Genomic DNA, 26,358 nt, shown 5'->3' with positions numbered 1-26,358 from the left:
TTTAGTATTTTTTTAGCAGCTTGACAAAACCAAATATGACATTTCATCATCTCTATAGTGAAGTAAGCGTGTGTGCAACGGCTTCACGCCGGCAAACTTTTTGGAGCACACCGGGGGAAAAGATAGATGAATTTTTTTTTCACCCATTAAAATTATTAACTTTTGACAAAATGTTAATTGCACACACACACCTGCAAACAGTTACAACACTAAAAAGACAACGTGCACAAATGGAATTATACAAGTATGTGCTGATGAAGAAACAGTAGCAGGAGTTTAGCAGAGAAAATGTTGCCAAAATGAAGCAAAGCCAGCGAGTTACAGTGCTGTGAAAAAGTATTTGCCCCCTTCCTGACACATCTGTCACACTTATGTTTCAGATTATCAAACAATTTTTAATATTAGACAAAAAAAATAACCAGAGTTAAAACAAAAAGCTGTTTTTAAATGAAGATTTCATTTATTAAAAGAAAAAAGCTATCCAACCCCACCTAGACCGGTATAAAAAAGTAATTGCCCCCCCCATTGTTAAATCATGAATTTCATGATTAACCACATTTGTTAAAAAAAGCCAAGTTCAATTTCACTAGTCACACCCAGGCCTGATTACTGCTAGACCTGCAGAATCAAGAAGGAACTTAAATAGAACCTGTCTGACAAAGTGAAGTACAAAGTCATTGGGAGCTATCAGTCTAGAAACTGTTACAAAGTCATTTCTAAGGCTTAAGGGCTCCAGTGAACCACGGTGAGAGCCAATGGTGAACTAGTGTACCAATATAACTCCAAGAGCGCACCAACAACTCGTCCAGGAGGTCACTAAAAAACTCAGAACATTTTGTGAAAAACTGCAGGCCTCACTTGTCTCAGTTTAGGTCAGAGTTCACGATTCAACAATAAGAAAGTGAGTGAGGAAAAACGACATCAACGGGAGACTCAAGAAGAAAACCACTGTGGACCAAAATAAACACAAAGGCTCATCTGACTTTTGCCAGAAAAAATTCTTGATGATCTTCAGGCTTTTGGTAAAATCTTCTGTGGACTGACGAGACAAACGCTAAACCTTTTCTGTCCCGTTACATCTGGTGTAAAACTAACACAGCACTTACTAAAAAGATCAATCAAACATGTTGGTGGTAGTGTGATTGATCATTGATCATTAATATGCATACTGTCATGCCCATTGATCAACAACTACTTATCAAAGCCCACTGAACAAAGACCATTCTGACCATTGGTCAGACCATTGGTTCATGCCCTGATGAACAATGACCCAAAACACTACAGCAAGTCCACACACAAATGGCTCAAAACCAAAATAAATGGTTTTAGAGTCGCCTAGTCAAAGTCTGGCTCTAAATCAGATTGAGATGAATTCTTTTTAAAACCTCTCCAATGTGGCTGAATTAACATAAATTCTGCAAACCAAATTCGTGTGAAAGACCCATTGCCAGTTATCACAAACACTTCATGCGACGAAGGGTGGTGCAACCAGTTATTAGGCTTGACAGGCAAATACTGATCCAGATAGGTTTGGATAGGTTTTTTCCTTTAAAAAATTTGAAAATTTAAAAATTCTTTAATGATCTATAATGCGTACATGTGACAAATGTTTAAAAAAATACCCTTTTTGAAAATCGGGAAGCTGGCAAATACTTTTTCACAGCACTGTATAATCAAATCAGTGTACTTAAGCGCTCAGAGCTCTGCTCACGATCAGCATTTCAAAAGTACCACTTTCACTCCTGCAAACACCTGCAGCGTGTGAGTCAACACTTTCCTCAGATTGGAAGTTACTGTCGTCACTACCACCTTCCCGCAGAGCTGAATGCGGCACCTCCTTGTGAGTCCTAGCGCCCTGAAACCTTGACATCAAATGTCAATGACGCAGTCTATACTCACACTAAAAATAAAACTCCACCCCATATGATCTGCCTCACTAAACTTCCAGTAAACAATGCAAAGCCTTAGGAAAGCCATTTATAACTGTATATGCACCATAGTGATAATGTCAGGCAGTTGCAGCAAATTAGCAGAGGTAATTCAATTACAAATGTAGTGAAGCTGAAGTTGTAGTCCTTCTTCAGCCTTGTTATGTATTTGAGAGTGGCACTAAAGATAGTGGTGGGGTGGATAAATAAGATTTACTAGAGGCTAATGGGTGTTTCTCCTAATTTTTGCCACAAATTTTGGAGGAATAAGTCCAAATGAAGATTGTTTTAAAAAACCACACATCATATTTCTGCAGTGGAAACATTAAGGATAACGAGCCATATGTTGGGTTTGTTTAAAAACAACAAAATGGCATTACATCCAACTGAAAATCAGAGCAGGCACCCTGTTACAGGCAGACTTTATAGGCCTCTGCTAAATGTGAATGTTTTACTAACAGAGCCTGAGAGAACTGGGTTTTATTTTGGTTGCATAGTTTTAGTTCATTTATGATTTACTTCTTTTTTTAATGATTTTCTGGACTTCTTATTAAAGAAGAATCAGTTTTATATCACAATAAAAGAAAAAGATCGTACTTAAACATAGGCTACTTGATTAAAACTTGGCTCTAACTAACATGGTGGTGGCAGATCTTATTTAAAATGTTAACATTATATTTTGTTGAATATTTAAGCATTTATATAAATTCAGCTATTACTAACATTTTACCACATTAAACAAAGTTGACTTCACCAGCTCTAATTTAAGAGAAAAATATTATTTCCTGAAACCTGAAAAAGTATATTTCAGGATAAAGGCACAAATTACTTCTATACCCCACCCTGCGTTTCTTATTAAATTGGAGCAGTGCTATACAGGCAGCTGCACTAGTTATTATTTTCTACATATCATTTTTTCTTGACTTGTGAGGGGAGTCATTTGTCTTCAGCATCTCTGAATAGCCCATAAAAAGCATAAAACACGCACATAGATTCAGGGTTGGAAAAATGAAGTCGATCCATAAGTGGCCTTCACATAAAATCTGCATTTTATGTGAAGGCCACCAGATGGCGATAGCTATGGTTGCAAAAACACACAGTGCTGTAGAAGTCTATGAGAAAACGGCTTTCTGACTTGACCTCTGTAAACATTTTTCTGCTGAAGAGGTCTCACTAGTTTGGGGTCACATAGAATCAAAAAGGAACAATAAGTCTGTTTTGAAAATCTTATATAAAAATATGAAACAATAGCTTACTGGCTAACAAACTGTTATTCATAAAGTAATTAGCCAATGAATGTGTGGTCTTTTCGAGCCACAGCGGAGAGTCTCCTCTCAAGGCTGATGTATGCTGCTCCTGTCAGCTTCCGAAGAATTGCAAAGGATCTTTTTAGATTCCCACGTCCATTTAGCTGTTAGAAAGCTAATGCTAGCCCTGTGATAGCGCATATCTTAACTTGATTGTTGTGTATGTCATTACAGAATTTGGACATTTTTTTAGTGTTGGTAGCAGAAAGAACGGTCAATCTCTATTAAAATTAACTGAGTTGATGACCTTGAAATTAAAAGATGTTGAGTTCTAAGTTTTGTAGCCATGAAGCAGAAAACAGTGAGACTTTAGAGGGGAAACATCCCTTACAGTTTGTTCTCATCACTTCAGCCAGTGTGGCTTCAGTGAGCAGCTCTCAACTTCTGGAGAGAGCAAAGGATCAAGGCAACATTTGTCTCTGTTTAGACAGACAGAGCAAGGAAGATAATGCAAATGCAAATGGCTTCTTTACCTGGTGACCCGCGGTTTTTCTTGCCAACTGTCCGTCAGCCACAGAGAATGAGATGAAAAGAAGTTGGAGAAAAAGAGGGATAGGAAGTAAGAGAAATGGGAGACATATAATTTAGATTTCAAGTATTTACTTGGGGTGCAGCAAAAAAAAAGCAATTCACCAAATACACATTAAAAGAAGCAAAAGAAAATTCAAGCTTTCACAAGTCAGCAGAGTCTCAGCGATTTGGAGGCATACTGGATAAAGAGGCTCAAGATGAGGGAGGAGAAAAACCACACAAAGGAGGAAAAAACATACACACAAAAGGCAAGAAACAGAGAAATGGATGACGAGGAGAAACAGACAGCAAGAAAGGGAAGGCTATGTTATCATGGAGTCCAGAGGAAGACAAGCTGTTTGCAGCCCATCCATCAACTGCCAGCTACCAAATTTTGTGTCTCTCATTCAGTCTTTTCTTCTCCCCCTCTATCTTTCGCCTTCTGCCTTTCTCCCTCTATTTGTCATAAGTCTGGATGTAGCAGGAGTGTAAGCTGTGAGAAAATGATGGAATTGACATTCTACTGGCAGAAAATCTACATTCACTATTCATCTATCAATACACTACCCCTTCACGCTTCTATTCAGCCGCTCAGCCACTCACTCAACTTTACAATGCTGGGAGTGTGTGAGTGTGTGTGTGTGAGTGTGTGTGTGTGTGGTGAAAAATGTATGTCAGAGGCTTAATTTAGATTCTGATGCAAAGTTCGCTCAGCATGTGCGATGGGTGAGCACACACACACACAGTCTATAGAACAAGTGACAAAGAGTGAGCAAGCAGCTCATGAGGGGGAAAAAAACGCTTCCTAAAACAAACTGAGGGAAAAACTTTAGAAGGATAAACTGTTCAAAAGTTTTCAGCATTTCTTGTGGAAATAAAGATAAATCGGTGGTCGGCTATTGCCAGGTATTAAATGTCAAAACTTGTTCCTATGAACTGAAATGCATCCATAAGACAAATTTGCTTCTTTTTGGGCCTTTTTTAGTGGCACAATATCTTTTAAGACTGATGCTTGTTGTGATGACACTCTCCACCTCTTGTGACAGCTGTGTTCAGTATTGGAGAGGAGGCGTGCTTTGTCTGCAACACTGGAAACACCTGTGAGCTGTGTCGAGCGGCTCTCTTTTCACCAGCTAAATCGCCATGGTAACTTATGCTCAACAGATAACCTGGTTGGGACTAGGTTATGTTCTGAGTTTTAATCCCTGGTTCAGAGTGAGATGCTTCGCTCACGTTTCCTGAGACGGCTCGTAGTTGGCCACACCCAGGCGATTCCCATAGTCAAACACTCATCTCTGCTATCAAAGAACCAGGGACTATGTGAAGTAACCCAGTGATTTGTCAAGCCAGCTAACACTGTGCCTGTGTTGAATTTCCTTCATCCTATACCCGTCTGCTTTGTGACATGAAATCAGGCGAAGGGCCACAGAGGACTAAGGAGGGCTGGATACTCAAGGCTAGAATTTATTTGGTACCACTTCCAGTCTGATCAGTATTTAATCACTGGTGAGTGACAAACAGTGCTGCAATCAGTGTTTATATAATGTTAATTTTAGCACAGCTGATAAATTCCATAACGTCTTCTAATCACGGAGCTGCTCGTATAAACTGATCACATGTGATGTTGCTGTGTTTGCATTTTGTGCTCTGCGGTCACAGCTGGCTGTTCAAAACTGTGGGCGTACTTTACTTCATTTAATGATAATGCAGCTAAATGCTATACACTGCATTTTAAAAAGTAGCGTCTTCTAAAGAGCACAGGAGCAGCAACCTAAAGAAACAAAGAAATACAATGTTCTAAAAATCTGAAGCTGTGCAACATGTTAGTCTTAAAGTGTTGTGTAAAGTGTTATTAAAGCACCTGCTCTATCAGGAGTGTTCAATGCCTCACATCTCCGATGCTCATAGTTTACCAAAATAAAGCTGTCTCAACCTTAGTCAAGGTAATGCTCAGGCTTTCACAAGTTTGTTGTGAAAAGGCTCAGTGGTACAAAATGCTAATAACAACAACAGATGATGCGGTCAGCTGTGACCTGCAGACCTAACCTGCCGCCTAACAGGCTGCTTTCCAGATTAGTGATCTAAATCACCGGCTAGTGACTAATCAATTCTGTGGAAAAAAGCGCCACCATTCCCGAAAGATCCCTCAGACCTCAGTGTGCGGGCTGTAGGGAGGTCTCAAGTTTTACTAAAAGCATCTGATGTTTTCTGTTTTCCCTGATGATCACAAAGTATATGTGTAAATTATTATATGATGTCCTGCTGGATGCAAACAATTTAAAACAATTTCATTGTTCTAAGCATCAATATGACGGTTGTACAACAGAGCACCTATTTGTACTCATGAACCTTGTATGAAATTTGCATTAAGGCTATGTTTGAATTCTGTTTCTATATTATTCTTTACTTGCTCTCAGAGCATTAACAAACACCGTGTCCACAGCTGAAAGAATAAAAACAAAAATTATTTTTAACTAGTAACTAGTTATTATGCCAAAATCAGGAACGCATTAGTCGTTACTCGTTACTTCGTGTGGTGGCTATCGCGGAGCTTCCACAGATTCAGTAACATTAGCAAGTGGTGGAGGCCAGCAGGTGGATGAGAGAAAGGGGAGGCAGGAGGAGGAGAGACCCGAAGCGGCTGCCGGTCCGAGTGTGAACTGAACTTCAGGTAAGAAGTTATAACCTGCAGTCTATCTGATCAGATATAAACCAAGTTTAGGTGGAGTTTATTTTCATTATTCTGACTTTTTCCTACTGCGTACTAGCTAGCATGACGGAGTTTCTATACAGCTGGGTGGGTACTATGATGTTACTGATGTTGAACTTTATTTTGTTCATAAGGTTAATTACTGCCAACCGTCCCGTAAAAAACAGAATCGTCTTGTATTCAGAGAAAATGTTACGCGTTTCGTATTGAGGTGAAAAGGGAGCACAGTTTGTCCCGGACTTCAGCTACAATGAAAAAGACACAAAGCTGGAGCTGCACAGCTGCCTCTTCTTCTCCTCTCATTCTCTCCCCCTCTCTCTCCTGTTTCTACTTCAATCATGAAACTGATGAATGATCAGCTGATTGGCTTTTCTCTCTTGTTTGTTTATCGCCCACTTTGCGCCAGAAAGAGGAAACCAGCTGTTGTTAGAATTTATTTAATATTAATTTCTAGTATCAGCTGATGTTTGCTGGAGCCACAGCTGTAAAAGCTGCTGGTCATGATATCGGTTTGGTTCTGGTGAGAGGGAAACATGAAGATGAGACCAGGAGATGTCCTTATAATAATTATAATAATGGATTGCATTTATATAGTGCTTTTCCGGGCCCTCAAGATGTCCTTACTGAATCATCAGAGCTGAACAGGTGATGGAGAAACAGGTTTACCTTTTAGGTGACATGAATGAGTTGAAGGGACGTTATGAACTGTTTCTGAGAGACAAATAACACCAGGATCCTTTTTTTATGTAGCTGACAGCTGGTGACTGTGCAGGGGCGGGTCTAGCAAAGTTTTGCCAGGGGGGCCAGGTAGGGCATTAACAGGGAGAAGGGGGCACAAAGAAATACTTTTCTTTCTTATTCTCATTTAAAATGTCTAGCTTTTAAAAAATAATTATCTGAATCTTACAACAAACGATTGATAGATTGATACATATATACCATCAAAACAGTGAACATCACTGTCACAATAGTGTTTGTTTTCATTCAAAGGCTTTATGATTTTTCCTGTAATGGTGGGCCGGTCTCTAGTCAAAATGCCCAGGCTGATTTTTTGTCCCAGTCCAGCCCTGTATGCAGCTCATCTACAGTCTGGTGTTTCCTACATCTTCCTATTCAGAAGGCAGAATTTCTGAGTTCTGAGCACAATCGAAAGCACCACGACTGCAGTTTTTGTGTTGGATGTAAAAAGCACACATGACGCTGTGACGTAGGCTAGAATCATGGCAGCGGTCAATGACGGTCCAGCCGTGGGATTTCTCTCATGGAAATATGCACATTATTTTTTCCTTTCTATTCATAGGTGGCACAGTGCACTTGTGGCAAGTAAGCGAGCTAGAAGACTGGCACTCTTGCTGGGTATCCAGTTACGGAAGCAACACATTAACAAGAGAATTCTGAGTAAAACCAAAGTTACTTTCCCTAGTAACTAGTTACTCTGAAAGTAACGAGTAACTTGAAGTAACTGAGTTACTTTTGATAGAAGTAACTAGTAATTTAAAGTAACTTACCCAACACTGCAGAGCACAGATACTCTGTTAACATATGCAGTCTGTATTTTTTGCCAATTTTCCCCATGTCACTGCTTTGTTGGCAGCAGCTGTGTTGGTTTCAGTATGTGTGTAATCTCTTTATATTTTTTCTAATATTATAGTTTTATCTTCCTTTGTAAAATCAGACGCACTGCTGCCAGTAGACTAATTCATGTTTGTGGGTGGTCAGAAGCTTAACGCTACCTCTTTTACGTGAACGTGTTTGTAGCCACATTGATAAACCATGGGTTTACTTATCGAGTTGATAACTATGTTTGTCTCACCGCTTAGCCTGATTGCCAGTGTGCCGGTGAGTGATGCCAGATAATGAAAAGATATCCTTGAGATGTTGAACTTTCTTCTTAGTGCACAGCTCTGATCAGTGCAGATGACATTTTTAGTACTAGCACTTTACTGTGCAGTCTAAACGTTCACGAGTAAAAGCCATTAAGTGTCTTTTATCACATCATCTGTGCAACAGGCTTAACTACGTAGAAAAAATAAAGCTTAACCTGCTTGTATCCATTGCTAGTATATGCAAAAAATAACTACAGTACACTTGCTAGGATGATCATTTTTTTAAGAACAAGCTAAAGATAAATCAAAGTAGTGCTATTTGCCACATATCTGCAAATGTGGTCTATCTTTGGGAAGTTATCCTACAGTCACATTAGGGGAAACGATGGTCGGAGACTACAGCACAACCAAAATTATTGCAACAGTGTGCATTGAACTTGCAAGCTTGTTGTCTTTGAAATGGCTGCTTGAAAAGCAGAGACCAGGTCTGTGACCACTTGCAGTCAATAACTGACTTAAAAGTAAATTTGGTGCATCGAGACAGCAATAAAACAACAATACGAAGGAGTCATTTTGCAATTAGTTTGTGACTAAATCGTGTCACGTTGGCAAATACATGCAAACTGCAAAAATCACGAATCCAGTGACACGTGTTGCAAGTCGGTTGCTATCTACATACACAAATATTCACGTTAAGTCCAGACAGGCGGTTGAGGGTGGTGCATGATTAAAATTTCAGTGCAATCACTGAGGAAACAATAATTTTTCCAACTCACAAGGTAGCTGCTATCCTGTTTTTACTCTAGTGTGAGCGAGGCATTAGCTACAGGCTGTGTGAGCAATCACCTCTCTCTTTAGTAGGACATCTGCAGGCATGTCTCAGTTAATGAAGGCTCTCTGTCTAAACAGAACTGAGCTTCATTAATGTGATTAGTAACGCCTGTATTTAACTAGTATACAGTGTCAAAATGGCTGCTTTGAAATGGATCTATCTATAAACTACATATGCCATAATACCAACAGAACTGAGTTCACCTATAAGCAGTTTTAAACAAAGCTGAACGTTTGTGAGGACATGGTTTAGTAATGCTGTTTTAGACAAATTGCAAGGTGTACGATTTAAATTGCACACAGAGCATATATCATGTTTTCAATACAAATCTCAAGAATTGTTTCTTGAGATTTGTATTGAAACTCAGGTATTACATCGGCAGTCCTTTTAAAACAGAAAGAAAAGGACAAAATGTTCTACACTATTCCTAACACACTCAAACATGGCTTTTTAAGTGGAGAACAGTTTGTGCTGTCAAGTAGCAGTATTACTAAATCTATTATTTTGGAGAGTCTAACGGGGTGACAGCACGCACATGCGGGCTTGCACAAACATGGAACACGCACACAAATGCAAACAGACACACAGACAAACAGGAAGGATTTGGTCTGAGGGCACACACTCCTGCATGTGAATTCAAATGATGTGTCATTCTGAGTCATCTTCAGTTTCCAACAGGAACACAGAAACAATGAGGACATCAGGGGACAACAGACGGAGAGGAAGACCAAAAGACTGTGTGTGTGTGTGTGTGTGCGTGTGTTCACGACACAACAAAGCATCTGACGTTCACAGCGCTGGATACACCGAACACTTTTTTTCCCCCTACTGCTTTCCCAATCTCTCTTTCTGTTTCAGAACCCTGTGAAATGCCTTGGATCATTCATTGTCTTAATCAATGTGCATTGCACAACTGAGATAATTACTGTAGCACAGGTGGCTCCTGTCATTTTCTGCCTTTATATCCAACATCAGCATCATGGTTGATATTAATCTTATTAAAACAGTTTGAGGTCATGTGAAAATATTAGTTTGTGCCTAAGTACGCCTCGACCTTGGGGAGGATTTGTATTCATTAATTCACTGTTGTGTATTCGCCTGCCTGAAGGACCCATAAACAAGCGGAGGTCACCGTGTCCTCTGTGAGTGGTAGCAAATTGTGCACATGGATGCCGCTGCACATGAGGGTGTCTACAGTATGGGTTTGTGTACAAGAGGTAATCTGCTTCCTGTGCCTGCTATTCAGTACAACAATGCTGTGTGCTTGGTATGTGCGTAATGTGTGACTGTTTTAGCTTTCCGACCTGGTGTGCTGGTACTGAACCTTCAGTCCCAAGCTCAGGGTCACCTATTTGCTGCAACACCCCGAAACCCTCCATGACTCACCCCAACCTCTCATAACCCTTTAACACATAAAATGCCCCAGTGGGCCTTTCTTCTTTCCCTCCATCTACATACAACAAGACAACCCTTGCCCCTCAGCGACAATCTATTCCCCGGCTCAGCTTCGCTTTGTTCCCCCCGCATCCACCCACATCGACATCCACTGTCACATTTCCCCAAGCAAAAGAATACTTTTTTAGCAGCGCGTTTGGGTCTTTTCTTTCCCTCCCTTGGCTGCTTAAAAACCCCAAGTTCAACCTCAAAAACCCTTACCATTCCAATTTACCCTGTCAATCTCACTCCCTTTTCTCTCTGTTCCTTCTTCCTGCTCCGAAACACACACGTGCTAACACACATACGTGCACAGCCACAAACACACACATATTTGAAATTCATATCAGCAGCGATACAAATGCAACGCTCCAACTTCCAATACTGATACATTTACAGGGAGAAGCACAGGGACCCGTCTCGACACACAAACACGTGTGCGCATGTAAAATAATAAGCTTGCTGGAGCGTTGACCTCAGACCTCAGGGCAATTCCTGATGGACCCAGATGTTAAAATATGCTTTCTTTTCTTATACCGAGTTGTGCGTCTGTCTCTGAAAATCTAAGAAGAATTTGTGGAGACCTATCATTGATACACAGCATGTAAACAGCCGTGAGCAGGTTTACATAACAAAGTTTGGTTTTCATACAACCTTTACTCTCTTTATTTGAGCAAAATCCTGTCATTGGATCAGATTCTCCTTCCCTCTATAAATGTGGACTCTGGCAAAGTTACATCTTCCTGCTGTCTGCCTGTCTGTACCAAACACTAGCACCAGTTGACCTTTCCAATTTACCATGTCAATCATGCGCGAACACACACCCACACACACAGCCCAGTCTCTCATACACGTTCAGGTAAAAGTTGGTGTCAATCACCCTTGCGTGGACTCCCAAATGTCACAAGGTTTTGACATTCACTTTGCCGACAGGCTGAAAAGAAAAGAAGGGTTTGCTTATCCGTCTGTACAACCACTTTTTTCATTTAATGACAAATTAATTTCCACTCCTCGCTGTTCCCATTTCATGAGACTTTTCAGGTTTCTTCGTGCCCAAACCCTTGTTAAACATTACCTCTTATCGCCTCAAAAGGCGCGGAAATGAATGAAAATGTGCCAATGAAACTGATAAAAACAAACATCCAACCAGAAAAATAAAGTGATAACAAGAAAAATGTAAAACAGAAAACAAAACATGTAGCATATAATGAAAAGGGGAGATAGATGTGGCTTCATATTGTGAGCTTAATGATAGCATAACAAACAGATTCATAGAGAAGTGCTTGCTTCTGCAAGTTTTCTCCTCTGACAGGAGAAAGAGAATAAAACAAGGAGCCTCTGATCCCGTGAGAGAAAAGGAAGAATATTAAAAGACAAGTGAGAGATGAAAGCCGAGTGGTCGGATAGGGCAAAAGTTGACGTGAAAAGTTTTTGCTGTAATACGGCACAGCTTTGTGTTCTCCTGTCCTGTGCCAACCACCCTAGGGCGAGATGGAGAACGGATCACAGGAGAGACAAACAAGAAATGCCTTGCTACTAAATCAGGTTGTTTCCTCCTTCTTTTCTTCATCCAGAAAGCTGCAGAGCGACCTGCTATCTCACACTGCTTCATTGTCACCCCATCTTTGTCTTTATCCACCCTTCTCCCATTGCCCTTCTGTCACACAGAGTTGAGAAACTGTGGGTAAGAGGCCCTTGGCATAAGTAAATAAGGTTCATATGCAAGAGGATACTATTCCAGCTTACTATTCACTACTCTGTGTGCAACATCTGCTTGTGATATAGCCCATTCATTTACAATATTCCAGTGAGTGAGGGGACATGGCCTTGAGGAAAAGAGGACAGATCGGCGGAGGGGAACATGTACTGGCATTTCCTTGGGTACTCCCTTAAAGCTAAAACACTTGCAGCAAAATGAAACTATACAAGTCCCAATTTGGATTGTCCCAAAGGTGTTAAAGTCAAAAAATGAAAATCACTGGTTGGTAGTCAAAACAGTTGTACCTACATACTGTTAGAGATGCCCACTGACAGTTGTTATAGAGCACCAACAGGGTGTAAGGGTTCCTGCACTGCTGGTTTCCTGACCTGTTACTGCTTAGGCCAAATACACTTTATTGTTAGCATTTTATGATTCACCAGACATCCAAGTCATCAAAGGACATGCCCATAAGCCTATAGCATACAGCCTGATACACAGCACACCTTCATTAGAGCCATTCTGCATGAAGTGCCTTAATGGCAAAGTCTGAATACATCTTTAATAGTTTTTTTACTTGTATTTCATTCACGTAGAGTCCTTACAGTGACATTGTTTCATCCAATTTAGTTCAAAGGCATGAATCAAATAACCACAATCCCATCAGATATCAGAATTCACACAGCACCACAGGTACATACAGATTAATATCTGAATATGAATATGCAGAATTAATAAGCAAAGGATGAAGTTTTTGGTACCGACAGCTTTCTGGGGTGGATTTTATATATTAGACATATTAGGCTGGCCTGTAGGGTTTGCCCGTCTTAATTGTGCTCATAGATTAGTCCAATGCAATCAGTCTGTTTCAGAAAAATAAAGATTGATTAATTTAAGCCAATAAAATGACTTTAACCCCCCAAAATTACTTTTAAGCCTCAAGGAGGTGACTAGCAGTGATGTGGTGACCAGAGACCCTAAAAGCCAATGAAATTTAAGGGATGACAGGTTAAATAACTATTGGCATCATGGGTTAGTTTAAAATAAAAAAACAAAACAACAATGGAAGGGTACCACTAATCTGCATATAGGGAGTTGTTAAATATATTCGGAGTTAGCTAAGCAACCAGAGACTGAAATGTCCCCTGGAGCAACCATTAGCTTTATAAGGGGATATTATTTAATTCAACGTTATTTACATAACATGAATTCACAACAACAGTTGGTTCAAGGCACTTTATACTGTAAGACCCTGAGGTATTAGAAAGAAACCCCAACAACCACACAACCCATGATGAGCAAGCACTTGGCGACAGCGGGAAGAAAAACTCCCTCTAAATACAAAGAAACCTCAGGCAGGACCAGGGTCAGGGAGGGGCAGAGAAGGGGGTGAGAGGAAAGAGAAGCGAGCAGAGATATCATAATAAACATCAGTAACACCTCTTTTGGGTGGTGGCACTCACCAACAAAAGAAGAAAAAAATGTAGGTCAAAATTTTGTTGTTTGCTAACATTGTTTTGTTAGACCATACCATCTAAAAAAACCAGTGTCCAATACACGAAACAGGAAAAGTTGGGCTAGATATGTTATCCTGTATCTAGATACTGTATCTGCACCAAGAGATCTGAATTATTGGGTGCTGTCTCCAGAAGCTAAGTTGCATGCTGACTGATGAGGGGGAAATAAATTGCTAAAGAATCTAAGAAGCTCAATGTCTGTATTGAAATGGTGAAAAAGTTTTTCATAACGGCAGTAATTTACAGTGTCTCCCTGAAAATAATTTCAGGATAACAATCAGGATTACTGAAAGATAAAGACGGTTACTACCAATCATACTTTGGACAACTGAATAATAGTGAAGGCAACTTACTGAGCAATAGTTATAGCAGTCACATTATGCAGGCCCCTGAGTAGCAGATCATAAATTCTCAAGTTTGCTTGCAATTTTCTGCTGCAATCCACATGAAAAAGTGAAAGACAGCTGTGGGGAGTCATTAAATTTAGATGATATGAGAATAAAACAAATATCATCAGTAATGTGTGTTCTGGCTATTAGTTTGTAAAATGCCAGAAAATACTACAAAATGTCGATTAATGTTCTCCAGAGCCCAAGGTTACCATTAAAAACGTCTTTTTTTTTTTCTTCAAAACCTCCAAACAGTCATTTTTGAGTGATTCAGCCAGAAAAAAGAGCAAATGCATTTATGAAGCTATTTTTTTCATACCAATTAAATCTTCAAGCACAAGAAACAGAAGTGATACAATAATTATCACTGAGTGTCTCACCTGCAAATGTTGCCTGCTTTCCTAAGTGGGCTGTGCACCTCATTCAGCTGTACCTCTTATGAAAATGCAAACGAAGACACATTAAACTGTTCTGCTTGTCGGCCTCTTGCAGCAACAAAGAAAAGTGGAGCTTATTTTTATAGGAGACCGACTCTGTCCCTGCGTGTATAAGCACAGGATTGTGTGCCTCTGTCGTCATGTCTTGGAATATATATAAAACTATCCCTCAAAGGGCCAAGAACAGTTAGGGTCTATGTCTGATTAATGGTTTAATTGATTAAGTGGCTCAGAGATTGATTGGTTGGGCCTGGCTATAACAGCTTCATTAGAACAGTGATAGATCAATGCGATCTGGCTGCAGCTGTTCCGCCTGGCTCCGGACAGCTCGGCCTGGTAATGGACATCATCTGTCTGTCTCTGCACCACAATATGTCCGCATGCACACACTGCTGTCTGTGACTGTGTATGTGTGTAGTACATGTGAAGGCTGCACACATCTCCCCTTTTCTTCAATCACTCTAAACAAGCAGACAGGGGAGGAGGGAGTGGCGGGGAGGTAAGTCGGGATGAGGAGGAAGGAGGGGAAGGGCGGAAACTATTTTTGGATTAAAGGCCCTGTTGATCTATTCCTGTTTTCAGCATCCCCTCTCAATCTTCAACTTTTACACTCTGCCTCTCTTTCTTCCTTCCTATCCATCTGTATCGTCCTCAAAGCTTTGCTAGTTTTGCACTTGCTCGTTGCGCGCCTTTCTCTCTCTGGTACACAATCCTTTTCTGTCCACGTGTCTTCTCTGTTCAGTCTCATCTCACTTCTCTTTATCTCTCCTTCGTTCACTAATTCTTTGCAAGTACACTGTTCGCTCAGAAACCCAGATAAAAACACTGTTAAGTCTACAATTTTCGCAGGCACGCACACTCGTGGTGTGTGAATTACTAAACAGATGTGAAGGGTGGCGGTACCTCAGTGAGGATTTAACGAATGCAGACGACACTTAAAAAGCACCGCCCGCACATTCGGATCACAGTGTCAGCTGAACACATGGTAGCTAATGAACAAATGAGGTAATTGATGTGACTTTAGGTATTCGTACATGCAAATTTGTCCATTGTATAACCATAAAACACTATGGAGTCCATCACTGACAAAGCTGCATTATGTCTTTAGAATATTTAAGGTCAGCTTAAGCTCCATCTTGTGATGATTATACAGACTCAACCACCAGCTCTAGAAAAATGAAGTAATTTAATCTGTTTGGTCAACAGCTGCTTCCAAAAACCTAAAGAACGAGCTGGCAAATCATCAAAGCTGTTTCTCTGTACACTCTTAAAGTTACTCACTGATGAAAGCAAATACTGTCTAATACGGTTCTAGACAGTAACACTACAACTACTTAACTTCAGTATATTGTCAGGTTCAAATGTTTTTAGACAGAAACACGGCTTTTGTAATTTTGTCTCTGTACACATCACAGTGAATTTTAAATAAGCCAATCAATATGTGACTAAAATGGAGCCTTTATTTAATCAACTTGTTAAAGAATGAGGAAACCTAGTCACAAATAACTGCTTGTTATTCAGATGTGACCATTTGTATAAAAATGACTGTAATCCTGAAACTTTATATTATTATTTACAAATGTGTCAGTTTCACGAGGCAGAGGGTCCAACAAATATATGTTAGACCGTCAGCAGTAACTCAGGAATAAAGACTAGAAACAAGAACTAGCATTTGACATATGGAAGGACACTCAAAGCAAGTTCAAATTAAGTTCAAGCTGGTCACTATATTTAAAGTTAACTTTAAAACTAACCATTCGGGGCATTGCCTCTCTTAATGAAGGTGGAACGTTTGCTCATATAAAAACCCTAATGCAAACAGCTGGAATTACAAGAGGTAGCAATCCGCCTGGCTTTTACAAACAATATTTTATTCTATGCTGTCAAATTAAAGATCATGTTTAGTTGGAGAGATGTGCTGTTGGCTAGGAGACAGCCATTTCTGTGTTCATGCCAACAGGGCTGAGAGATTACTAGCAGAAGGCTCGACCTGTGTTTACCAGATCGTTTAAATGAAAAAGATGAAAATTTGATTGTACTTATTTGTTACAATCATTAATTATAATCTACTCTTTTCTCCTACCAGTAAGCACCAGTGTTTTGTGTTTTTCTTGGGGATTCAGCATGTGAACAGGAGCCAACACTTTAGTTTTTTAAGAATCTACTTTATAACCTAAGGCACAAGCAAAATTAATCATTTTTTCTCTGAACTTCCATACAATATATATTTCTCATACCTACAAACACACACAGACGAAACACAAGTCAAACAACGAATACGACACTCTCACCTCTTTGCCCCGTTCAATCGACTGAGCGTATTTCCCTTCCTCAGCACCTCATCATCTCTCCTTCTATTTACCCATCTTTTATCTTTCTCCTCTCCCTCCAATCTAATCTTTCCTCTGCCGCCTACCCCATCATTCACCAGCTCTGTTTCCCCACTTAATGTCTCTTTTTCTCTTCCACATCTATTCTTTCAAATTAACATCTGCTGACTGGCATGCTACTCCAATAACCTTGTACACCCAGCAAGAAGCACTGACACACAGAGACAATCAGCATGTTTGGATTCACAATAATATTTCATTTATATTCAGGATCCTGTGAAAACAGTTTATGAAAACCCTGAATATAGTCAGTATGTGCTGATACAAGCTGGCATGTGAACAGTATATCCTGCTGGTTTGCTCAGTTTGGAGTCATTGAGCCTCACGCTTTTTCACGCAGTGATGAGTATCAAAAAGAAAACACAACTACCGAACACTGTGGGAAAACTTTACAATGTCTGTCTGCATCTGTGCACATTCAACATGAGGCCTTAACTCGAATAAAGCACTTATTAAAAAAATAAATGTTCATGCACACACAGCGACTGACGGGATCACAAAAACCAACAGAGATTATGCTGCTTATCTGCATGTACAGTCGCTGTAAAAAGAACAGTACTCGTAGTATGGAGCATTCAAGTGAGTGTTAATAGAATATCAAGGAGGAAAGATATCAGCAGTGATCTTAGAGAAGCAATTGTTGCTGCCCATCAACCTGGGAATGGTTATAAGGTCATTTCCAAACAGTTTCAAGTCCATCATTCTACAGTGTGAAAAGAGTTTGTGGAAAACATTCAAGATTGTTGCCAATCTTCTGAGCAAATTCACTCCAAGTTCAGACCGTGCAATGCTCAGAGAAACTGGAAAACATCCAAGAGCTACATCTCAGACTCTACAGGCCTCAGTTAGCGTGTTAAATGTTAAAGTTCATGTCAGTACAATTAGAAAAAGACTGAACGAGTGTGGCTTGTTTGGAAGTGTTGCCAGGAGAAAGCCTCTCCTCTCTAAAAAGAACATAGCAGCACAGATTAGGTTCGTTAACAAACCACAAGACTTCTGGAACAATGTCCTTTGGAAAGACGAGACATGAACTCCTCTGTATACCAAAGTATTGTAAAGTCAAATGTGAGGCCATCTGTCCAACAGCTAAAGCTTGGTCAAAATTGGGTCAGTGAGGCAGTGAGGACGGTGAGGCAGAATGGCTGAAAAAGAAAAGAATCAAGGTCCAGTCAAAGTCCAGACCTCACCTAACTCATATGCTGTGGTGGGACCTTAAGAGACCTGTCCCTAAATAAACATCAATAAACTGAAGACAATTTGTAAAGACGAGTAGGCCAAAATTCCTCCACAACAATGAGGGACTGATAAAGCCAAGCATGAAATGAATACTTTAAGTTATTGCTGCTAAATGTGGTTTTATAAACTGATCTGTAAAACCTTGAAAGTGAAAGAGGGTCACTCTATTTTCACTTCACTGTATCTCTGCTCGTGCGCAGCAGTGCACAAATCTGATTCTGATACTGGATAAATAGCTGGATCTAAATGGACTGCTATATGGGCCTGATCTATTCAATACGGTTCTATTATTCTGCGTTTTCATCTATATGTCATGTGATGCTAGGCCCTTCCATAAGATGAGCTCATAGATTTGGCATAGTGAGCAATCAGCAGTTTGCATTTCACACTCGCCACGCCAACAAGTTGTGTTTGCTTATTTACAGTAGTTTGTAACCTAATTGTGATTTAACAACAAAAGATGGCGACGTCAACGATGCTTTTCTCAGTCAACTCCCTCCTCTCCCCTCTCTGTCTCTCTCCTTTTTTCATTTTGTTTGGTTAGTGTTTGCACATGGTGAGAAAAACTTACAGTAACAATGTGTGATCAGCTCGAGTAATATTATCTTCAGCTGTCTATTGTCTGCTCTGCTCTTTGTTTCACTGTGTGTGCAGAAGGGCACACACAGTGAAACAAAGAGCAGAGGAAAGGAGCACAACTGGAAATGTCAGCATGCATTTTTACATTTCTATATAGCCGGTTATTTTTTTCAAGGCAATGTTGTTGTTCCTTACAGGCAGAATAACGATTCCCAGTCTCTTCCTTACAGTGAGTAATGCAACTTAATTGAATACTGGCATCAGAACTGTACTTGAAATCAGCCAATAACCAAAGCCAGAGTGTCTGTATCGGCATCTGGACTGAGATAGTCAGCTCACTTAATTTCCTTGAGGGAGACCGTACACTCACACAGTATTTGTCCAGCTAGTCAAACTCAATAGTACCTCTGCTACATTTCCACCTATTTTCTCCAAAATAACAATAATTCCTCCATTCCCTCATGTTGCCTGTTCTATTAACACTGCTGCACTTGTTCTACAATTTAACAAAGAAAATTGTTCCGTCTGCTTCATTCTTGCTCCAAGATACACACACGGACACACAACAAAAACCCCAACACACACACAGGCTAAGCCAAAGTGAGTCGCTGTCACAACAAACCCCTGAAATCATAACTCATCGTATTACGGCAACCTTTCTGCACCCAATTGTCCCCAATAAAATCAAAAGCTAGCGGCTAAGAGCTAATGTTAGCAGAGCATAAAACACAGTCATTTATTTTTTATATGATTATGTCGACATCTTAATCACTTAAACAACTTCTTAATCCATGTTGGAAGATATATAAAACTATTTTAAAAAGGCACGACTGGGTCCACTGGGCCCCTTCTTAGACTACTCTGGCTAAAGCACTGGGCACTTAAAGACAAACACACCTACAGTAAATCTAAGTGCTGTCTTGCAGTAAACATGGTAGGCAGAAACCGGCATCACACTTTAACTTTTAGAGCTTCTGCTCGCTCCTGTTTGTTGACCTCTTTACCTCCAGTATCTGCTTGTTCATTGATTCTTAAAAACTTCTCACATCCAGCGTCTGTGACCTTTTGTCTGTTTGCTTAGTCGGTGGACACCTCGCTCACTACTTACTTCTGCTGCCTTCCTCTGTGTCTATTGACTATTTTATTAGGAAGAGGGTTTAAAGACCGTACGAGTGGGAGTGCATCTGGAAAATGCTCTGTCAAAGCTGTATACACGGGCATCCATTCTAATCAGCGCCATCATGCTGTAAAACAAGCTTGCAATTAAATCCACAACTAGGTGGAACAAGTAGAGCACAGTTGTTTGTTGTACTGACACAGTCTATGACTCAGTTTCCTGTCCATCCTTCAATCACTCCATCTCTCTGTCTGTACACTTGGGTTTTAATTATAGAAGCACAGAGAAGCCTCATTATGTAGAGAGAGAGAGGGAGAGAGAGTAAGAGAAGGGACTGAGAGAGAGAGAAATAAGAGGGACAACAGAGGAACCAGACAGAGACGGGATGGGGATCAGGAGAGAGAAATCTGATCCCTTCGCAACTGAAATGTTTCAAATAATAATTCCAGACACAAACTGTCGTAGCAGGAATTCACCAAAAAGCAACGATTCATTAGCCGAGCCTCTTTATCAAAACCACTGAGTATTAGTGCCTATTTGTATGATTATGCATGTGCACGTTACACATCTGTAGACATCAAATTACCTTTCAATACAAACGAGACCATTGTAGTCCTAATACGTCCTCACACAAGGTTAGAGATTTCAAATTAACCCAGCAGGGACGTGGTAATAAATCTGTATAAAAGTGTTCAAAGAATACTATGTACAGCATAGTGGTACCCTTACATCAAGGTTTATATGCTAATAAATGGTTCTATAATTCTGTAAAGTGACCTTCAGGATGGTTATCTGGTAATATCTCAGTGCCACTGGACAGTATGGTGCTTTTTGATGAGGGTGAAACTGCTATAACAGACAAACCAGTCAGAGCAACCTAGAAACAACAGTGCATATTGAGGCACGGTTGAGCTATGAATACCTGCTGATAGTAATCTAAGGGTACTGGGGATATCTTGAAACACGTCTGATCCAAAAGAACTCATCCTCACAACCTAAGTGTGCCAGATCCCAAAGATTGCCTTCTGGAGTCATTCTGGATTAACTTTAACATCAAACTCTATATTTTTCGCAAGGTTAGTTATAATGTTTTAGCTCATCAATGTATAGCTATTAGTCTAGCATGTCACTCTCAACCAAAATATTAACTCTAGTAACTGTTTAATTACATAATTTCCTTAAGCATTATTAAAGTATTCTGATTCTGATAAAACCATTGCATTCACATCTGTGTCTGTTTAAAAGATGTAAAAAGGCCTCAATAAATTAGTTATCCAAATGCCCACTTTAATGCAGAGTAAGTAGAGTGACTGATGAAGTCTATACCAATTTCACTCTAACTACAACTGAAACAAATTTCCTCCAGCGCATTAAATATGCTATCTGATATTCGGGTGCAATCACAGACGGTCACAAAGAGGAAAAAAAGTTATTTGGCATTTAAGTGTGAACGCAGGGTCTGAAGCCCATGTGGTACTCCCTTTTGTCTCCATTAAAAAAAACCTTCAAATCAGACATCATGTCCAGGTGCTGTACCTGTTTGCCTCAAACCAAAGGCAAAATAACAAGACCAAAATCCAGTGCCTGATGAAGGCTGACTCCTGGAAAGCTTCTACAAAGCCAGACCGAGGACATGGACACAAGGTACCAAATGCTGTGTATCAAAAATCAGAACACGAATATGTTGTTTCTTCTGCTAGTCTACACAACAAGTACCACCACCAGAGTTTTCCTGCACAGAGCAATACTTTTTGGGAAAAAAGAGAGCTAAAAGAAAAAATAACCAGTGTTATAATATATATTTAAACCAGTTTTGTGGTTTTTATTGACTTAAGACTAAGGGATTTCATTATTGGTCAGAAGAAAATACACAAATTTCTATCACAGACACCAGAGTCATTGGCGGCTATTTACTATTACCATTGGATTCAGACTTTAAAATGCACATTTTAGCTTATCTGCATACGATCTGTTCACTATCTGCACACCATCGAGCCTCCATTTCTCTATATAAGAAATAGGTTCAGCTTGAGGTAAAGTGGAGAAAGTCATGATGTTATAAGACATGTTGCAAGAGAGAAGCCTGTAGAGCTAAGGTAAAAAAGACAGAATAAAGTCCGACTGAAGAAACTGAAACAACAGCACATGAGGAGGAAGCAACAAAAGGTGCAGCGTTCCAAATTTTTCCACAGAAGTGACACAGTTAAAAAAGCGAGGCTTGGGCTGAAATAACACAGAGTGCTGAAAACTCTTTCCCCTGTGACATTCACTGTGGTTCAATAAAGAAAAGAGAGAGAAAGAAAACAAATGGTTTTAAATCAAACATCATATAAAAATCTAGAAGCCATAAGAAAAATAAGAAAAAGAAACATCTTGTGAGCCCAAAATGAGAAACACTCCAATGATTGAAAAACATCCATGTTGTCCAGCATCGATGATAAAGTGCCAGAAAATTAGACTGTAAGTGATGATATCCAGCATTCTTTAATGAATGATTAAAGATGTGAGTAAATTAACCAAGACAGCCAGGTCTTCTTTATTTGTTTGTATTTTTGATATGAGGGACTTCTAAGTTTGTTTTGTAGCATAAAAGTAAATTCAGGTGTGAAAATAGTGATAAATCACAGATTTGTGCAAGCACACTGTTTGTGAATGAGGCCCACTGCCTTCACTACATGTGAACTGATAACGCTTAAGTGTGTAGCCAAGCGTCAGAGGCTCACTCTGAAGAGGAAACTGCACCAAATTACAAAAAAACACTGAAAGTGTCATTTCTACTGTCATTCTAAAACCTGCGATTGAAAAACTAGTGTATATATTTGATAAGTGAGTGATCTGAAGATAATAAACGCATCATCAACAGGCACAACAAGTGGGCTCTGATTGTGGTTAAACACACACACACACACACACACTACACGCCACCGCCTTCCAGCACTTGCTATAATTATTACAACACCATCTTATACAAAACCAAATTAAAATTTTCCCATTTATCTGAGAACTGCTGCTGTTGCCAATTATAATCCGCTCTAAAAAGATTCTCCATACAGGAAGTCTTCTGTTGGCTAACAGGAGGAAAAAAACAGAAAGAAAAAAAACCTGTGAAATCTTTGAGCCATTTTTATCTAGTTGCTAAGTAAAGTATACTAGCAGCTGCTTCCAAAATTGCCATATTTTCTGCCAGTAATTAATTAAGAGCAGTCATTTGTGTGGGAGAAGAAGACAGCACATATCGGTGTCCCTGTTCACTGCGTACACCTGTGCTTGTATCACAGGATGGTGGGTTGTGGCTAAATAGAGTCCAATTTGGCTTTCGTTTTGATTTTTCAGAGGTCACCAGCCAAACAGTCTGACAGAGAGTCACTACCCCCCACAAGTCTGCCTGTATTCGCCTTGCACTCATTTGACTAAAATCGCCTGGGATATATTCCCTAACCGACGCTAGAAGCTGCAGTCGAAAGCGCGCAGAGGCAGCTTGTGGCACGGATCATTACGCTGCCACCCCGGTTAGAGTGGTTTCCATGGCGTTCCCTGAAGCCTATCAAGGCATGATGCAGCAAAATGCAAACCACCTTGAGCTCATGATGAGAGCTGCAGCAGCCTCACAGCACACAGGGACAGAGGGGATTCTCTGATCTTTCTCTTAAGATTTTAAATGAGGGCTAGCAGGTCTGCGACACTATGACACGCTTAAAACACGCACTTGTGCACACACACACAAACCACTTCACCTTACAAAAACACAAATACACACTCGGGGACTCCAGGGACACAAAAATGCCTCCAATTAGACGCGCCACAGAGCAACCGGGATGGTACTTGGAGCAAACACACACGCGCGGCTGCTCAGAAACCGTACAGTAGCACACGTGCACAGAAAGATCCGCAGCAGGCTCTCGTTTAAGAGTCAGTGATGTGGAAAGGAAACATCTGGAAGAGAAGGAACATGATTACAGAAAGAAACAAATGACACAAAGACACACCCCCTACACAAAAATAACAACACAAATGTCACTGTGCACACACACTTACACAAGCATTAAATGCTTCAAACCCTCATTTCTTAAAAGCTTTTTTAAAGTGACAGTAACTTTTCTGTCATGTGCCATATGCTCTTTTAAAAGTCCTCACTTTTCTCTCACCTCTTCTCCTCTTTCTACTTTCCCAAATGATACCCTGACTGTATATGCAACTGTGTGTGTGTGTGTGTGTGTGTGTCTCTCTCTGGGTTTTCCTGAGGTCAGCAGAGTCTATTGTTCAGGTTCTGACAAACGTCACTCTGTCACGACTCAGGGCTGCAGGGCGACAAACCCTGTTTGATGGAGGAAGGAGAAAAGAGGATAAATGGTAGAAACGCAGTGATGTTAAACGGCAGACACCAGAGGAGGCTTCAACAGGAGACGTAATCAAACGCAGACAGATTTTTTTCCTTCCAATCACCAAGCCAAGGTAATCAAACTCAGACTCATACACCCTCTATAATACACACATACAATGAATGATTAAGGCTGTGAAGGGGTATTTCTCACACACACCAACCCAAGCTCCCATCTGCTTCACATCACGGCTTTGTCTTGTCCCCTTTCTTGGAGGTTGCTCTTCTCTATTTGTGCACATTACAGTACACAGTGCCTGAGAGAATCCTTGTTCTTTATTCAGCTGAATCAGTAACACAAATCATTACTGTGCAGAACTCTGAGGCTTCAAAGAAAAAAATGGAAATTTTCAAACAAATCTTTCCAGCTTCTTTGTAATGCAGAGATCATAATTCTGGAAACTTGTCTGGACACTGCAATAACTTCTGCTACTACAGTACTGCTACTACAGAGGTGTAGTACTGTATGAGGGGCATTTTTAAGGTGACTCCAAACATTCTATGCATAGAGATTGGTTCACTTACGTGCTTTTGCAGGATGCTTTGTCAAGTCTGAGCTTTGCAGTGAGTGATGGCACCAAGGTCGTGTCAGCTTGGAATTGGAGACACAGGCTTTCAACTTATAAGTCAAAGCCTGGTCTTTTGGAGTGGACAGATTTAGAATTAGACAGAGAATTTACAAGCCAGACTGGGTCTAATGAAAAGATACTATCAATTTCTTTAAGAGACTAAAAGTCAGGACATCTTGGTCTCGACGACTGCATTGATTTTTTTTCTTCTAATCTATGTCTTGCAACTCTCCCAACTTTATTCAAGCGAAGCCCTGAATAACTGGAGCACTCTATTCAAGTGAAGCACTCTGTATGCATGTGATATTCTACGCTATTTTTTGCATTTAAGCAATTATTAACAAGTGTGACGTTACTGCCTTTTTTATAGAGCAGATAAAGGCAGCTGATCAACTATTGAGCCCAAAGCTGAGATACCATTTAAAGCAACTACAGTAATTATATCAGCATGTACTGCACGTGTCTGCGCCCTTCCCCTTCTTTGTTATCCTGCACTTTTCTTCTCTCTTATAAACTCTGCATACCCTCTTTGCTCCCCAAAATCCTATCTACAAAATCCATACATGTGAGATCAAATGGGTTTTTTTTATTATTTATTTTTTAATCTCACCATGTCTAAAATCTGGTGCCATTCCTGTTTCTTTGCGCTGCAAAGGGGCTGTCCAGGCATGTCGAGTGTTCCTGTGCACGTGCATGTTGTCATGTCTGAGTATGTGAGCGTGTGTGTGTGAGTCTCCCAACGGTGAGTGCACTCTTTGGGGATGCTGTGCTGCTCTAATGGTCTGATGTACAAATCTACAAAGACCTCGGCTGCTGTGAAATGAGCAGAAGCACAGAGACATGCATACTCTCTTCTGGGCAACAGGGAAATAGACTGCTGTTCTGACTGACAGCCTAAAGTGTATGTATGTGTAAGCGTGTGTGTGTGTGTGTGTGTATTAAACAGAAAGCGACAGGTAGTGATGATTGCAGGTATGCATGAAGCTCAAATAATTGAAGTAGGAACGCTGATCTCCTGCCTCTAACAGAGATGCCCTGAGGCCATTAGTGTTCATGTTCTCTCTAATGCAAACATACACAAGTACACAATGAATCAAGCGTGTGTACGTTGTAAATAATAAAGCAGAGCCACTCAATAGAGCCCGACCCCGCCTCCCTGGAGTGACTGTAGAGATGAGAATGTGCTGCGTTGAATGGATATTGACGTGCCACACGCGCTCCTTTATGAAATTCAACCTCTGTCAATCTGTCAAGTTCGGTCCACGGCAATAACTGACTGAAAATGTCGTCTCTAACACCATATGTTGTCGGCGGCGATAAAAAGCTCCAGGAGCTGTTTATTTTAGAGGCAGGCTGTACTTCTAGTGATTACAGTGTCTGACCTCTCACCAAGCTGTTGAGCTGCTATCAATTGTGGCTGTTCCAGCTCGACCACGGATGACAGTTACTGCTTTTTATTTCCAGCAGTCTAGGCCACACTTACAGGACAGTGGTCAGGGA

At 40.4% G+C, this 26,358-nt stretch overlaps 1 protein-coding gene across 2 annotated transcripts in view; it reads right to left on the bottom strand.

The window, feature by feature from the left end:
• The window catches only part of LOC146385846 (protein sidekick-1-like), a 275,365-nt gene that overhangs the window by 101,613 nt on the left and 147,394 nt on the right, over window positions 1-26,358 (bottom strand). Inside the window, exon 6 of one of the 2 annotated variants that reach the window (XM_084931824.1) lies at window positions 3,709-3,735. The exons of the other annotated variant lie outside the window; for it this stretch is intronic. Within the exon in view, the coding sequence (XP_084787950.1) occupies window positions 3,709-3,735 (27 nt within the window). The remainder of the gene's footprint in view (window positions 1-3,708; window positions 3,736-26,358) is intronic. 2 annotated transcript variants of the gene reach the window in all.

Source organism: Perissodus microlepis, chromosome 6, assembly GCF_051167445.1.
Source record: "Perissodus microlepis isolate ML-2025 ecotype Zambia chromosome 6, ASM5116744v1, whole genome shotgun sequence".
Classification (NCBI taxonomy): Eukaryota; Metazoa; Chordata; class Actinopteri; order Cichliformes; family Cichlidae; genus Perissodus; species Perissodus microlepis.
Note: the sequence above shows the minus strand (reverse complement) of the source record. Positions and strands in the feature narration are given on the sequence as shown.